Below are 16,247 nucleotides of genomic sequence, written 5' to 3' on the forward strand. Positions count from 1 at the left end.
AGGAAGCCTTTACAGGGATATGGACCTTGATCAGTTTGGGATTTTTGGTCGGCATGGACGAGTTGGACCAAAGGATCTGTTTCCTTGCTATACAACACTGATAAGATTGATTGATTGTACTCCTGATTCATTTTGGCGTTGTTTGTTAAAACCTCACTAACAGTATGTTGTGTACTGTGATTTCTCCAAATAGTGCTCAACCTGAAAAAGATATTCTGTTGATTCATCAGTTGAGACAGGGCATGTAGTGTTATTTTGCAGGGGTATTCCTTGTCCATGCTTGACATGAAGGCTTGATGTCTACTGAAGCCCTTGGGGACTACCACAGTTATACATGACTATGTCTTTATCTGTGGTGACCAATCCTGGATTCTGATAGAGGATTCTACATGCTGATCAGGTTGTTTTTGGTCTAGCTTGAGACAACCTCCCAACTTCGACTTCAACCCCAGACAGTGAGGACTTTCAGGATTGGGCAGTCTGTTTGTACCTTATCTTCTGATTTGATTTGTAGCTGAGCTGTCTATCCAAATATATTTTGTTCCTTTTTAACAGCTTTGCAACTAAGTGATCTACTAGCTCATTTCAGAGGGCAAGTGTGTATTGGCTGGAGTTGCATATAAGCCATTCTAGGCAAAAACAGCAAGTTTTTAAGAAAATTACATAGGTTCTTCTTCATTATTTTATCGCACTTTATATCTTCAGACACTTTTGTTCAGAAAGGAAGTTAATTCACTTCTTCAAATTTTCTGATGAAGGGTCGCAACCTGAAACGTCAGCCTTCCTGCTCCTCTGATGTTGCCTGGCCTGCTGTGTTCCTCCAGTTCCACACTGTTATCTCAGACTCTGGCATTGGCAGTTCTTACAATCTCTTAATTCAACTCTTTCTTAATGTTTAAAGGACATGACTTCAGATTGAATTCCATTGATATTCTGAACGAGTTGCAGTCAAATGATGGTCATATTTCTAGTTATATTTGCATGTATAATTTGAAGCTGAACCAGAAGAGACCAAGATGATCTCAATATCTTCCAGATATGATGTCAGATGCCTTTGGAATAAGTGGACCCAATAGTGTTTTAACATTTCTATCCATCTGTTTACAGTATTTAATGTTTTAGTCCTACATTTGTCTTCTGTTTGTTAAATGTTAAACTTGTACTTGTGTACTTATTTGAAGCACTTATTATAAGTGGTGCTCAAAAATCTGTTTGTTCCTTCTTGTTTTTGCTTTGTGAGGCTTATTTCATTTTTGCTGTAGCAAAGATAGAGGATAGCATCTGAAACCTTGCACTTCCAGCATAATTTGTAAAGATTACATCACACCTGAGGAACCTGAACAGAACTATAAGCAATTTCGGTAGAGGCATAAAATCATCAAGAAATAGTGTGAGATTAATTGAATCGGTAAAAATGCACAAAGGAATTTCAGTATTGACAAATGAAAATATCCATTTTGGGCCTACAGAGGACAGACTGGAGTAATTTCCAAATGGTGAAAAGGGGAAATAATGAACATCTGAGACTCCATAAGACATAGGAGTGGAAGTAAGGCCATTTGGCCCATCAAGTCCACTCTGCCATTTAATCATGGTTGATGGGCATTTCAATTCTGCTTCCCTGCACTCTCCCAGTAGCCCCTTAATTCCTTGATCAAGAATTTACCAATCTCTGCTTGAAGACATTTAATGTCCCGGCCTCCACTGCGCTCCATGGCAATGAATTCCACAGGTCCGCCACTCTGGCTGAAGAAATGTCTCCTCATTTCTGTTTTAAATTTACCCCCTCTAATTCTAAGACTGTGCCCATGGGCCCTAGTCTCCCTGCCTAACGGAAACAACTTCCCATCGTGACCCCTTTCTAAGCCATGCATTATCTTGTAAGTTTCTATTAGATCTCCCCTCACCCTTCTAAACTCTAATGAATACAATCCCAGGATCCTCAGCTGTTCATCGTACGTTAAACCCAGGGATCATCTGTGTGAACCTCCGCTGGCCACGCTTCCTGAGCTGTGTGACCCAAAATTGGATGCAGTATTCTAAATGGGGCCTAACTAGAGCTTTATAAAGTCTCAGAAGCACATCACTGCTTTTATATTCCAACCCTATTGAGATAAATGACAACATTACATTTGCTTTCTTAATCACGGACTCTATCTGCAGTTAACCTTTAGAGAATCCTGCATCAACACTCCCAGATCCCTTTGTACTTCAGCTTTATAAATTTTCTCACTATTTAGAAAATAGTCCATGCCTGTATTCTTTTTTCCAAAATTGCAAAACCTTGCATTTGCTCAAGTTGAATTTCATCAGCCATTTCCTGGACCAGTCTCCTAAACTGTCTAAATCTTTCTGCAGCCTCCCCACCACCTCAGTACTACCTGCATGTCCACCTACCTTCGTATCATCGACAAACTTCACCAGAATGCCCCCAGTCCCTTCATCCAGATCATTAATATATAAAGTGAACAGCTGCGGCCCCAACACTGAACTCTGCGGGACACCACTTGTCACCGGTTGCCATTCTGAAAAAGAGCCTTTTATCCCAACTCTCTGCCTTCTGTCAGACAGCCAATCCTCAATCCAAGCCAGTAGCTCACTTCCAACACCGTGAGCCGTCACCTTACTCAGCAGTCTCCCGTGAGGCACCTTATCAAAGGCCTTTTGGAAGTCTAGATAGACTGGAAATTAAACATCCAAGGAGTTACAGCTTATCGAAAAGTCACGGAGGTGGGCAGAGTGGGCAGGGTTGCCTTGTTAGTTAAGAATGAAATTAAATCTACGGCACTGAATGACATAGGGTCGGAGGATGTGGAGTCTGTGTGGGTGGAGTTGAGGAACGACAAAGGCAAAAAAACCACAATGGGAGTTATGTACAGACCTCCTAACAGTGATCAGTCCCTTCAATTATGTCTCTGTGAATCCTACCACATCATAATCATTCAAGATCAGTGCTGAGATACATAATTTTCATTGCCGGACCAAGTATAGGTGATAATCAAATGGGCAAATGAAGTGTTGACCTTTCTGTATTACAGATTTAAAGCAAGGTTGGTCCAAGTATTGGCACATCTATACAAAACCCTGGTTATACCACACCTGAAGTATAGTTCTGATTGTAACATCCTGCGTAGAATATATTTGACCTCTCTGAGAGGGCGCTGTGTATTTGCCATAATGATACTTGAACTTCAAGTACAAAATTATGAATTGAGATTATGCAAATCTGAGTTCCATTCTCTAGAATTTAGAATGTTAAGGTGTGACTCAGTTGAATGTGATTTTAGGAGGAAATAATAGGTAACATAGACTCCGAAACCCCACACTATGGCTAGGAAACACCGTCCAAAGTTAGAGGTAGACCTTTTTAAGGGTAAAATTAGCAAACATTTCTATACTCAAAGGATGCTAGAAGTTAGAACCCTTCTACAATTGATGACTGATGCAAGCTCAGTTGTTAATTTTAGAACTGAGATTAATAGTTTATCAAAGATATTGCTACTGCTTTTTAGAAATTTGACATCTAGAGTTTAATTGTTTTTGCAGCAGGAGGTTTCTTTGGAGCCTGGTTAATTTTTGCCAGGTCATTCCTTGCCACCCTCCAACCTCCTCCCCCCACTCCTTTTTCCTTTCCTTTTTGTAATGCAAGGATCACAGATGACAAATTTAAAAGGCTGTTAACATTATCACTGTATTTCTAAGTTTTGGGTTTAATAAGACTGAAGAGCCCTTTCTCAACGGATGTTGCCAGACCTGCTTAGCTACTCCAGTATGGTCTTTATTTCCAATCTCAAACATCTGAAATATGTTGCTTTAACTTAGTAATATGCCTGTGCCACTACAATATAGGAAATAGGAGGAAAAGTAGGCCACCTGGCCCACTCCACCATTCAATTAGATCATAGCTAATCTTTCTCAATGGCATTCTCCTACATTACTCCTATTTCTGTTAGATATCCTTGTTATCTAGAAAACTGTTGACCTCTCTTGAACACACTCCATGATTGGCCCTCTTCAATCTTTGGGATGGAGTTTCAAACTTTATTGTCCTTTTGAAAGAAGAAATTCATCATTATCTCAGTTCTGATAACCTACCCCTTATTCTGACATTAGTCCATGTTTCTATAACTTCCAGCTGGTGAAATCTTCTGTGCTATTAATTGCTCACATTGCTTTTTTTACTGATTTAAGTTTATTTCAATTTCTCATCTCTCTTGTCCCTCAGTGTTTTCACATATCTGTGAATTTTTGCATCCTGTGGGCCCATTACAGGCCTGGGGAGAGGGGAATTCATAGGCATTATTAAAATGCCATGAACAGATACAGAAAATAATCAGGAGCGAGTGATTAAAAATGGCAAAAAAAACCAAAGTGCTGGCCTTGATGTAGGGTATTACATTGCACTGTGGCAGACATTAGGCAGTAGCTATGTAAAGCCATGGTACTGCTACAGTGAGACTACAGGAAGTGGTTATGGGTACTTCATCAGGAGAGTATATTGATCTTGGAAATATTCTTGTGCCTATAGTAGAATGCTCCAAAAGGAAGAAACTGTGGGTGCTAGTTATCCAAAATTAAAAAAAATGTTCAGCAATCTTATAGCATCTGTGGAGAGAAAAATAACATTAATATTTCATGTTTGCTTCTCATCAGAATGATACTTGAACTTAGTAAGTTATGAGGGGAGAGGAACATGAGAGCTTGCCCCATCTATCAGCAGATGCTAGGAATCAACTTGATTTGGTTTAAAACCCAAGACTTGCAAGGTTAGAAATAAATGTATAATGAATTGAAATGAAATATTTGTTGGAAACCATTGCTGTTGGAGGGGCAGCATTACTTTGGCCGTTTTGTCTGCACTTAATTTTAGTTCACTCCTTGCTCCTGTGAACTGCATACAATCAGGATTTCAATGTGGTTAGTGCATCCTAGTACCGCTGTTGCCTTTAATTGGCAGTGCATTTTCTGGGTTGCATTAAAGGACAAACGAATTATTTTAGATAGGAAGAATCTCTACTGTCTGGCAACTGCCACTTGACTTAAGGTTTAGAAATGTACCTTTTAAATCACACTCAAAATATGTGGGTACAAAACGTCACCCATGAGTGTCACCAAAGCCCAGTGAAAAATTCATCATGAGGGCAAATAACCCACACCTATCCACCAAAAGCTTGAGGCTATGGCTAATGAGCTTCCGTCCTAATCTATTTTAACCAGGCAGTCACTACACTGCTTACTGCATCTCCGATATAAACTTCATGATGCACAAAGTGTTCATTATGATTGCATTAACTACATGCTTTCTCCATAGAATAAAGCCAGAACATGTGCAGTCTTAAACTAGAAATACTATGTTTGCAAATAATTCATCACCAGGAAGATTTTAAGGTTTGTTTTTATCTTGGGTGTTGTAGCCTTTTCTTAACAAGATGTCTGTGGAAGAAGTCAACCAGTCATACACTGTTTTTTTGGTTACTAACAGATCACAATTAAGTGGTCAAGTATTATATAAGGTTCATTAAACATTTAAACCCCTGGATAGCTGATAAACAGCTTTGATAAATTATTAAATTAATACCTTTTCATTAGCTGTGTTTTAATGCTTCCCAACTCCAAGAGGGAAAGTGATGGCCTAGTGGCATTATGGCTGGACTGTTGATCCAGAGACCTAGATAACATTCTGTGTATCTAGGCTCGAATCCTGCCATGCAAATGGTGGGAATTTGAATTCATTAAACATCTGGATGGTCTGATGACCATGAAACCATTGTCAATTGTCAGAAAAGTCCATCTGGTTCAACAGTGTCATTTTCAGAAGGAAACTGCTATCTTTACCTGACCTGATAAATAAATTTTTGTGTAAAGGACATGGCTAATTTTGTTAACTGATCTTCAATCCTGATATCAAAATATGTTCTGTCATTGCAAAAATGCTTCTACTGTACTGGGGGAAAAATGGCTACATTAATGAAGTTCTTTGATCTCTATTTCTTTCAGACTGCAAATGGATACATCTTGCTCTTTGACATTGTGTGCTCAGAACAAGAGAAATACCTGTATGAACCAATATATCCCAAGTAAGTCTTAACCTTTAATTTTGAAATGGGAGTGGTACTCCTTTTAATATTGATGTTTGGTGCAGGATTATTTCAGAGTTTAACACTGGCTTAATCTGAGGTTGCTTGCAGCAACTTGGTGGAGAGTAGATTTTGTGAAAATTTGTGTCTCAAGCATATTTTCTCTTTGCCCATTGTTAAACGTATTGCTACATTCCAGCATACAAACAGAAGTCAGTTCCTCAAGTTTGTGCTGGAAGTGTTCTTAACAAGTCATTTAGTTGAATGCAATTCTGCAGCTTGTTCTCCACATCCTATATTGTGCTCGTTAAGCTGGTCATAACTGCTTTTTGATGTCTTTCCTGCTACAAAATGAAGCTGGCAGGAAATTTACCTGACCTTTATAATTGAGGCCAATTTGGAGCCCGTTGTAGAGGTTATCTAGCTAGGCATAAATGTACAATTCAAGAACAAAAACAAAGTTGCTGGAAAAGCTCAGCAGGTCTAGCAGCACCTGTGGAGGAGAAAACAGTTAATGTTTCAGGTCTGTTAACCCTTCCGCAGAACTGATGGTGGCTGGGAACATGTCAGTTTGTTTTGTTTTGTTTGTTTGTTTATTTATTTATCCATCCATCCATGTTTTATAACCATCTTCTGTTGACATTTAATATGTTAGCTTCTTTTCAACGTTCCCATAACAATCATGCAGCAGCAATCATTAACTCTGCTTGAAGTATGACCGCTACTAATAGGTTCAGATTTTACTTTCTTAAATTTTTTTGATACACAAGTGGGATTTTCTCCCTTGCATATCACTAATTTTGAATGTAAACGCCAGTTTGTATGCAGAAAATAGGTAGGTGGGTGGAGTAGGCAGTAAACGAAAAGATAGAGCCCAAAGAGAGAAAAAGACAGACAAACAAAGGAATTGCTAACTATCAGGCTGGGAGGGCGAATAGTTGTTAATGGGGACTGTTAGTGACTAACAGGGGGTGTGTAGTGGCAGGTTATGTGGTAGCAAGGCCTGGTGTGTGGATTGGGGGACTGGGACATGAGAGAGTTTAGGCCCTATAATTATTGAACTCAATATTGAGTCCGGAGGCCTGTAGGGCCCCCAAGCAGAAAATGAGGTGTTGTTCCTCCAGCTTGCATTGGACTTCACTGGAACACTGTAGCAAGCTGGAGACAGAGATGTTGGCCAGAGAGCAGGTTGATGCATTGAAGTGGCAGGCAACAGTTGGTTCAGGGTCTTTTTTTATGAGCAGAACATAGATATCTACACTTCGATTCCCCAATGTAGAGGAGACCACGTTGTGAGCAGCTAATGCCGTAGACTAGATTCTTGGAAGTGCAGGTGAAGTGTTGCTTCACCTGGAAGGTACGTTTGGGCCCTTGGATAGTGGGGAGGGAGGAGGTAGATGGGCAGGTGTTGCACCTTTGGCTACAGGGGAAGGTGCTGTAGGGCTGTGGGGATGTGTTGGGGGTGAATGAAGTGTGGACCAGGGTGTCCTGGAGGGAACGGTCCCTGCAGAAGGCAGACAAGGGAGCAGAGGGGAATATGTGTCTGAAGGTGGTGGAAATGGCATCTGATGATCTGGATGTGGGTGAGGAGAAGGGGACCCCTATCGGTGTTGCAGGAGGGTAGAGAAGGGGTGAGGGCAGAAGTGCAGGAGATGGGTTGGACCCAATTGAGAGCCCTGTTGACAGCAGAGCTGGGGAGTCCTCAGTTGAGGAAGAAATTGGACGTTTCAGAAGCTCCCTTGTGGAAGTTGGCCTCAACTGAACATATGCGACAGAGACAGAGGAACTGAGAAAATGGGATGGATTCTTTACAAGAACAGCAGTGTGAGGATGTGTAGTCCAGGTAGCTGTGGGAGTCAGTGGGTTTGTAATGGATGTACAATTCAAGTTCTAAAGTTAGATGGAAGTGGAATTATTCCAATTTTGCTGTGGGTGGTTATCGTGCCCCCTTGACCTGTTTCTCCAACCACCACCACCCCCCACCCCGACTGACCTATCCCCTCCTTACCCGCCCACCTATCCTCTCCTCTCCACCCATCTTCTCCTCTATCCATCTTCGGTCTGCTTCCCCCTCTTTGTCTATCTATTGCAGAACCCTCTCCCCATCTTCTCTCTCTCTCTCTCTCTCTCTCTCTCTCTCTCTCTCTCTCTCTCTCTCTCTCTCTCTCTCTCTCTCTCTCTCTCTCTCTCTCTTCCCTTTCCTCCCCCCCCCCCCCCCCCCAAATGAAGTGTCTGGGCCCAAAACGTCAGCTTTTGTGCTCCTGAGATGCTACTTGGCCTGCTGTGTTTGTCCAGCTTCACACTTTGTTAGGTGGATACGCTATGTTAACTTCCATGTAGAACCACAATGATAGTTTGCAGGTCAAAAAGATATCACTAAATATAAAAACCAAAAGAACTGCAGATGCTGTAAATCAGGAACAAAAATAAAGTTGCTGGGAATGCTCAGCAGGTCTGGCAACATCTGTGGAGGAGAAAACACAGTTAACATTTCAGGTCTAGTGACCCTTTCTGAGAAAGGATCACTAGACCGGAAATGTTAACTGTGTTTTCTCCTCCACAGATGCTACCAGACCTGCTGAGTTTTTCCAGCAACTTTATTTTTGTTACCATTAAATATAACTTGGGAGAAGGTTTGGAAGGATGGTGTAAAAATAATTAAAGTTGCAAAGTTGACGTGCGCAGACATCTATAGATAAGTTGAGTGACGAAAAAGTCTGACAGATGAAGGAAATGTGCCAAAATGTATCCTTATTCACTTTGGTAGGAAGAAAAGAATGACATGATGCAGAGGAATTTAGGTGTGCAAGCGCATGAATCGCAAGTTAGCAGGGGGGTACAGCAAGGAATAAAAAAAGTTAATGTAATACTCTCCTTTATTACAAAAGGAATTTGATTAACTTAATTTACGTTACGAGAATTAGTGAGCCTACATCTTGAGCATGGAATGGTCATCTTTTAAGGGAGGATATAAATATATTAGAGGTTGCTCAGAGAAGGTTTATTAGATTGGTACCTGAAATGAGGGCATGCCTTGTACAGAAAGATTAGCCTTGGGACTTGGGACTAGTCTTGGACTTGTTTCCAATAAAGTTTAGGAAGGGAGCCGTGACTTGGTATAAGGTCTTTTTAAAAAAAAACCCTTAAAGATAGACGTAGAAAGGATGTTTTCTCTTGTGGGTGAGCCCAGAACTAAGGGGCACTCTTTTAAAATTAAGAGTTAACCTTTCTGAATAGAAGTGAGGCAAATTCTTTTCTGAGGGTGCGAGAATTTGTAGCACTCTGACTCAGAAGGTAGTGGAGTTGGTCAAGCTGGAGGTTGCTTTCTGACTTAGTGCTGAAAATATGTCACTACGTACAGAACTTGATAGTAAACTCTTTGACCAAGTCTAGAAGCAAAAGGTGGAATCGAATACAATTGTAAGAACTTCATTTAGCCATTAATGTATTCTTGGAGATGTAAACACCACATTCAGTCGTATGACTAATCATTGTATTGAATAATCAATTAATGTAAAACACTAACATGCAAGACTGTCAAATGTAACTCCTAACGTGCTGCTATATGGCAACAGGACAATGACCAACTGTAGCCAGCAGGAAAGAAAGGAAAACTGTGTTTTTAAATTCACCACCCTGGGTATAAGTTTGGGTAGGTAATACTTTTGGTACTGATGAAATTGGGTAATTTAGTTTTCATGACTCTGCTCCAGTACGGAACTTGAAAAAAGAAATGTGTTGCAAAGCTTTTCATTTTGCATTTAGGCCAAATGTGAGAATATTGCATGTCAAACTAGCCCAACAATTTGTACTATAGGAAGAAAGAATGCTTATTCACTGACAAGTCAACTTGGACTGAGGTTTTGCCACTGACAATACAACACGGTAGGTTTCCCAAACTCCCAAGTAACTTGAAAAATATACAAGGTTGGACATTGACTACAGAGGGCAGTCACTGCATATATTGCCCTGGAGTATAAATTAACCACATTACAGATCAACTGATTATCATGAATTGGTAATAGATATATTAATGTTGATAGTTGTGCACTCAGGATTGTTTTCAGCAAATTTGAGGCTCTGTATATTACTTCTACCAATGTCTTTCCCACGCTTATTTTTGTACTTCTGCCCAAAAAGACTGCACTAGATCATCTCTCAACTGTCATTACATTTTTTGTTGACAGTCCTATCCTAACACCTTTTCCATAGTAGAGATAACACGGTGTAGAGCTGAATGCTCGCAGCATAGGAGCAGGAAAGCTGACGTTTTGGGACTAGACCCTCCTTCAGAAATGGGGAAGGGGGAGGAGGTTCTGAAATAAATAAGGAGAGAAGGGGAGGTGGATAGAAGATGGAGAGAGGAGACAGACCGGTCAGAGGCGGGGATGGAGCCAGTAAAGGTGAGTGTAGGTAGGGAGAAGATAGGTCAGTCCATGGAGGATGGACAGGTCAAGGGATGAGGTTAGTAGGTAAGAGATGGGGATGCACCTTGAGGTGGGAGGAGGGGACAGGTGGAACATCGGGGAAACCAACCGGAGGCTTGGGGACCACTTTGCAGAACACCTGTGCTTGGTTCGCACTAAACAACTGCACCTCCCAGTCGCAAACCATTTCAACTCCCCTCTCCCATTCCACAGACAACACGTCCATCCTGGGCCTCCTGCAGTGCCACAACGATGCTACCTGAAGGTTGCAGGAACAGCAACTCATATTCCACTTGGGAACCCTGCAGCCTAATGGTATCAATGTGGACTTCACAAGCTTCAAAATCTCCCCTCCCACTACCGCATCCCAAAACCAGTCCAGCTCGTCCCTGCCTCCCTAACCTGTCCTTTCACCTATCCCCTCTGCCCACCTCAAGCCCCACCCCCATCTCCTACCTACTAACCTCATCCTGCCCTCTTGACCTATCCGTCCTACCTGGACTGACCTACCTCCTCCCTACCACCCCACCTACATTCCCCTTTACTGGCTCCATCACCGCCCCTTTGACCGGCCTGTCTTCTCTCCACCTACCTTCTCCAGTATCCATCTCCTATCTGCCTCCCCCCTCCCTATTTATTTCAGAAACCCCTCTCTCTCCCCCATTTCTGAAGAAGGGTCTAGGCCTGAAACATCAGCTTTCCTGCTCTTCTGATGCTGCTTGGCCTGCTGTGTTCATCCAGCCCTACACCTTGGTATTTCTGATTCTCCAGCATCTGCAGTTCCTACTATCTAGGAATAGGGGATGGCATTTTTGCAGGAAGGTGGGTGGGAGGAGTAGTATTCTAGGTAGCTGTGGGAGTCGGTGGGCTTGAAATGGATATTGATTTCTAGGTGGTTGCCAGCGATGGGGCTGACCAGGGAGCACAGTATCTTGAATCGAATAATAGGTAATGAGTCTAGTTTAATAAATGACCTTTGAGTAAAAGATCTCCTAGGGAATAGTGAATAACATGATAGAATTTAATATTTAGTTCGAAATTGAGAAACTTTGGGTCAGAACAACTGCATTTAAGTTAAGTAAAGCATATTGCAATTAAATGAGCATAGTTAGCTGAAGTGAGCTGGGTGGATAGATTAGCAGGAATGATAGTAAGCAGGCAATGGCCTGTATTTAAGGAGACAGTTCATGACGTGCAATAAAAATACATCCCAGTAAGGTGATTCTGGGAGTGATAAACCTAGCAAGTTAAGTTGGGGAAAAAAATAGTGTATAAGGAGGCCAAAGTCAGTGATAGCCCTGAACCCTGGAATAAAATCAAAGGACTAAAAGATAATAAAGACAAAAAAAAACTATAACGGGGAAAACAAGTGAGAAATATAAAAACTGACAATAAAAACTTGGTTAAATATTTAAAAAGAAGACAAAGATCGAAATGAACGTACGTGCCTTAGACAAAGAACCTGGGGCGATGGTTTTGGGGAACAAGGAAATGGAAGAGGAGCTGAGGAAGAATTAAGTACCATCATCCAAGTAGTATTAGAAAAATTAAAGGGGCCCAAAGCAGATAAGTCTCTTGGCCCTAATAGCTTGTATCTAAAAGATAGTAAAAGAGGTAGCTACAGATATAATGTATGCATTAGTTGTAATTTTCCAAAAAAAGTCATTAGATTCTGGAGAAGTTCTGGAGAAGTCCTGGAGGATTAGAAAGCTACTAATGTGACATTCCTGTTCAAAAAGTGAAGACGGCAAAAAGCACTTGATTATAAGGCTGATTAGCCTAACAACTATTGTTGAACAGGTATTGGAATCCATCATTAAGGAGGTAATAGAACACTTGGAAAATCGTAATCTAATCAAGCAGAGTCATGAAAGGGGAATCATGTTTGCCTAATTTATTAGAGTTTTTTTTGAGGAAGGTTGAACTAGAGTGGATAGAGGGAGACCAGCAGATGTGTTGTATTTCGACTTCCAGAAGGCTTTCAGTAAGATACCTCAAAAATGGTAAGTCATCAAATAAGAGCCCATGATGTTGGAGGTAGCATATTGGCATGGGTGCAGAATTGACCTGGATAGGATACAGCAAGTGGGGGTAAGTGGTTCTTTTTCAGGTTGATGTCCTGCAATCAGTGGGATTTTACAGGGTTTAGTGCTGGGACCGGAACAGTTTACAATATACGAATGACCTTGGAGGAAGGAAGTAAATATACTGTAGCAAAATTTGCAAACGACGCAAAAATACGTGGGAAAGCAGGTTGAGATGGATGCAAACAGTTTACAGAGATATTGACAGTTTAATGGGGAAAAATGTTGGCAAATGGAGAATAATAGAACATACAACAATACAGCGCAGAACAAGCCCTTCGGCCCTCAATGTTGCGCCAACCTGTGAACTAATCTAAGCCCATCCCCCTACACTATCCCATCATCATCCATATGCTTATTCAAGGACTGTTTAAGTGCCCCTAATGTGGCTGAGTTAACTACATTGGCAGGCAGGGCATTGCACGCCCTTACCACTCTGAGTAAAGAACCTGCCTGTGACATCTGTCTTAAATCTATCACCCCTCAATTTGCAGCTATGCCCCCTCGTACAAGCCGACTTCTTCATCCTAGGAAAAAGACCCTCACTGTCTACCCTATTTAATCCTCTGATCATCTTGTATGTCTCTATTAAACCCCCTCTTAACCTTAATGTGAGAAAATGTGAAATTTTAGAAAGGAGTACAATATAAATATATTTAAATAGAGAAAAATTGCAGAAAGCCGCAACGCAAAAGGAAGAGGGATACTTATACGTGAAACATAGAAAGCTAGCACACAGGTGTAGCAGATAATGAGGAAGGATAAAGAAATGTTGGCCCTTATTGAAAGGGGGTTGGAGTATGAGTGAAGAACTAGACAATGTCTTGGTGAGACCGCTGTGGAATAGTGAACTGCTTTGGTCCCCCTATTTAAGGGAAGTTAACATTTCCTTGGAGGTAGTTCAGAGAAGGTTCACGTGGGTGATTCCTGGAATGGAAATGTTATCTTATGAGCAAACTCTAAATTGTTAGGAGTCTACTCATTGAAATTTAGAAGAATGAAATGAACTCCTTGAAACAGGATTCTTAAGGGGTCTGACAGAGTAAGCACTGAGAGGATGTGTATTTTAATAGGAAAGTATAGGACCAGTGGTCATAGCATCAGGTTAAAGGGGTGCCAATTTAAAACTAAGTTGAGGAACTGCTTGAGTGTTGAGAGTCTTTGGAACTCCTTACCACAGAGAGCATTGGGACAGAGTCCTTGTGTGTATTTAATGCTGAGACAGATAAGCCCTTAATCATTAGGGGAATCAAGGGTTATAGTGAATAGTCTGAAAAATGGATATGATAAATGTCAGATCAGCCATGATCCTTTTGAATGGTAGAGCAGACTTGAGGGTTGAATGACCTATTCATTTTCCTGTTTCTAATGGTTTTATGGAGACATGACAGGGGTGATGTTTTTCAGGCATGCAAGCTCAATATTCACTGTGTTGTAGTTTATTTTTGCAGGAGTTTTGTGTGAATGTAGAGCTTGCTTTGAGAAGGAAACTAGGATTTGTTTGGCCCTTCCGTTGAGCCCAAAGAACGTAGCAAAGGCATTTTTGATGGAATTTCTCCCATTCTTATGTGAAATTGATTTACAGTTCTAAGACTCATTGCAGTGTGGTGACAACTACTGCAGTGTATGCTGCCATTTCAGTTGACTTTTGGAAGTTTTTTTTTAACCAACTGCTTGCTTCTGAATTTGTAGCAGGCTGCACTAGCACAGTTGCACCATCAATTCTTATTAATGATAAGCTTTTGGGAGAAGTATTTACCAATGTTGGGAAGTGCTCAGTGTATTCCAGATTCTCTCCTTTTGAGTTTTATTTTTGTAACATTCAGGGGTGGGCTGAGTTTATCTTATGTAGAATTGATCAACCATCGGCAAATCGGGTTCGGAATGTGTAATTCCAGCTATCTACGTGGTTGTCAGTTTAGTTTTGGGCTCAACGGAAGGGCTAAAGAATTTTCTACCAAAGTCTATTTAGTATTCAATCCAGAGGGATGTTTTTTATTTTGAGGTGAAATACCAGTTGAGTAGATTTTGAAAGGTTTTAGGGATCGCTATCTTTCTTGGCAACAGTCCAGATTCTGAAGATGCCTGTTTCAGAACTTCCACTTCAGACGGTTGTAATCATTACCATCATGAAGCAGTTGCAAGATTGTGATTAAAATTTCTTGAATGTTCAGAATGCTATACAGCAATCCACAGAGTGTCACGATTTACTGAATCAAAAGCTTTGATCAGGTCTGTGAATGCCCAAAGCTGCAAGATGAGTGTATGGAGTCTTGATAGAAACAAAAGTCCACCAACTTTGAAGATCTCCATCAGAATGGCATAACTGCTCTAGGTTTTTGTTTTCATTTGTTTGATTGCTTCTCCCAACAGTGTTCGGCCACCCATCAATACTACCACAAGATAGTGGGGAATAACCTGGAGAGTTTCAGCTGCTATTGCGGATTCACAGCTGGGAAGTTGTTGAAAATGTTTCTTCTAATGTTGACAAAAGGCATTGTCATCTTGAAGTAGAAAGACATTTCATGTGAAGGACTACCTGCATCTGAAAAGAGCACCAAACAATCCCTGAGACAACTGATCAGATCAGAACTTGCAGTCCAACCCCGTCCAATCAAGAATAGAGGTGGTGATTTAAGCAATTGGATGTAGAGGTTCCAGCATATCCCTTTTCTCAACAGTAGATGAGGCTAGTACATCAATACAAAAGACCAGGCTGAAGCATTTATAATCATTTTCAGCTGTCCTTGATGAAGAACAGTTGAGTTAGCGCTGTCTTCTTGCAATTCACGTCGTAAGCAAGTTTTCTGGTCATTGTCATGTTGCTGCTTGTGGAATCTTGCTGTGTATAATTCGCCTGTTAGCTCTTGTGTAACCTTAGTTGATTTTGATCTGATTTGTTTTGGTGCAAATATCAAAAAGTGCTACCATTGGGCAGGTTCACTTTTTCTCATGTTATTATTTTTCCACGTGGATTGTAACATGTGAAGCCTCACCTGGGACCTCAAGCTATTACAATAACAAAAGCAGAAGTTGCCGGAAAAGCTCAGCAGGTCTGGTGGCATCTGTGAAGAAAACATCAGAGCTAACATTTTGGGTCCGGTCACCCTTCAGAACTATTAGGCTGTTAGGCTATTAGACTCCTCCAGTTTCAAGCGATTTCCATTCTGGAGCCTATTCGCAAGTTGGCTTCTGTGGAAGTTAGATCATAATACAGGGCAGTAGAAAGTGTCATAAATGTTTGTTAGTTGAGCCTTTAAAATTATAGGCATGTGGGTTTGCATTTGTAAGTACAAGCATTAGTTAGTGAAACATTTATAAATCCGGGATCTCCAGTATGTATAAAATGGGGATGGTACTGCACATGAAACCAGTATTGATTTTTTTTGAAATATTTCCATTCTGGTGCGCATTTAGTTTTCACAATTCTTTTCTTGATGGGTGTTGATAAGCCCACTAAATTACTAAATTTTTTGATCATCTGACATTAATTAGAAACTTGGACACAAGATCCAGGCCCTTTTGATCATCTGACATTAATTAGAAACTTGGACACAAGATCCAGGCCCGGACCAGATTTGTCCTCTGCTGCTTTGGGAAGTGAGAAATGAAATTGCTTCGCCACTTGTGAAGATCTTTGCATCCTCGCTCTCTACTGG

At 41.0% G+C, this 16,247-nt stretch overlaps 1 protein-coding gene across 1 annotated transcript in view; it reads left to right on the forward strand.

Annotated features, from left to right (window-relative positions):
- Positions 1–16,247, forward strand: part of ric1 (RIC1 homolog, RAB6A GEF complex partner 1) — a 162,658-nt gene that overhangs the window by 62,185 nt on the left and 84,226 nt on the right. Inside the window, exon 3 of the mRNA XM_048528358.2 lies at positions 5,998–6,077. Coding sequence (XP_048384315.1) covers positions 5,998–6,077 — 80 coding nt within the window. The remainder of the gene's footprint in view (positions 1–5,997; positions 6,078–16,247) is intronic.

Source organism: Stegostoma tigrinum, chromosome 3, assembly GCF_030684315.1.
Source record: "Stegostoma tigrinum isolate sSteTig4 chromosome 3, sSteTig4.hap1, whole genome shotgun sequence".
NCBI lineage: Eukaryota > Metazoa > Chordata > Chondrichthyes > Orectolobiformes > Stegostomatidae > Stegostoma > Stegostoma tigrinum.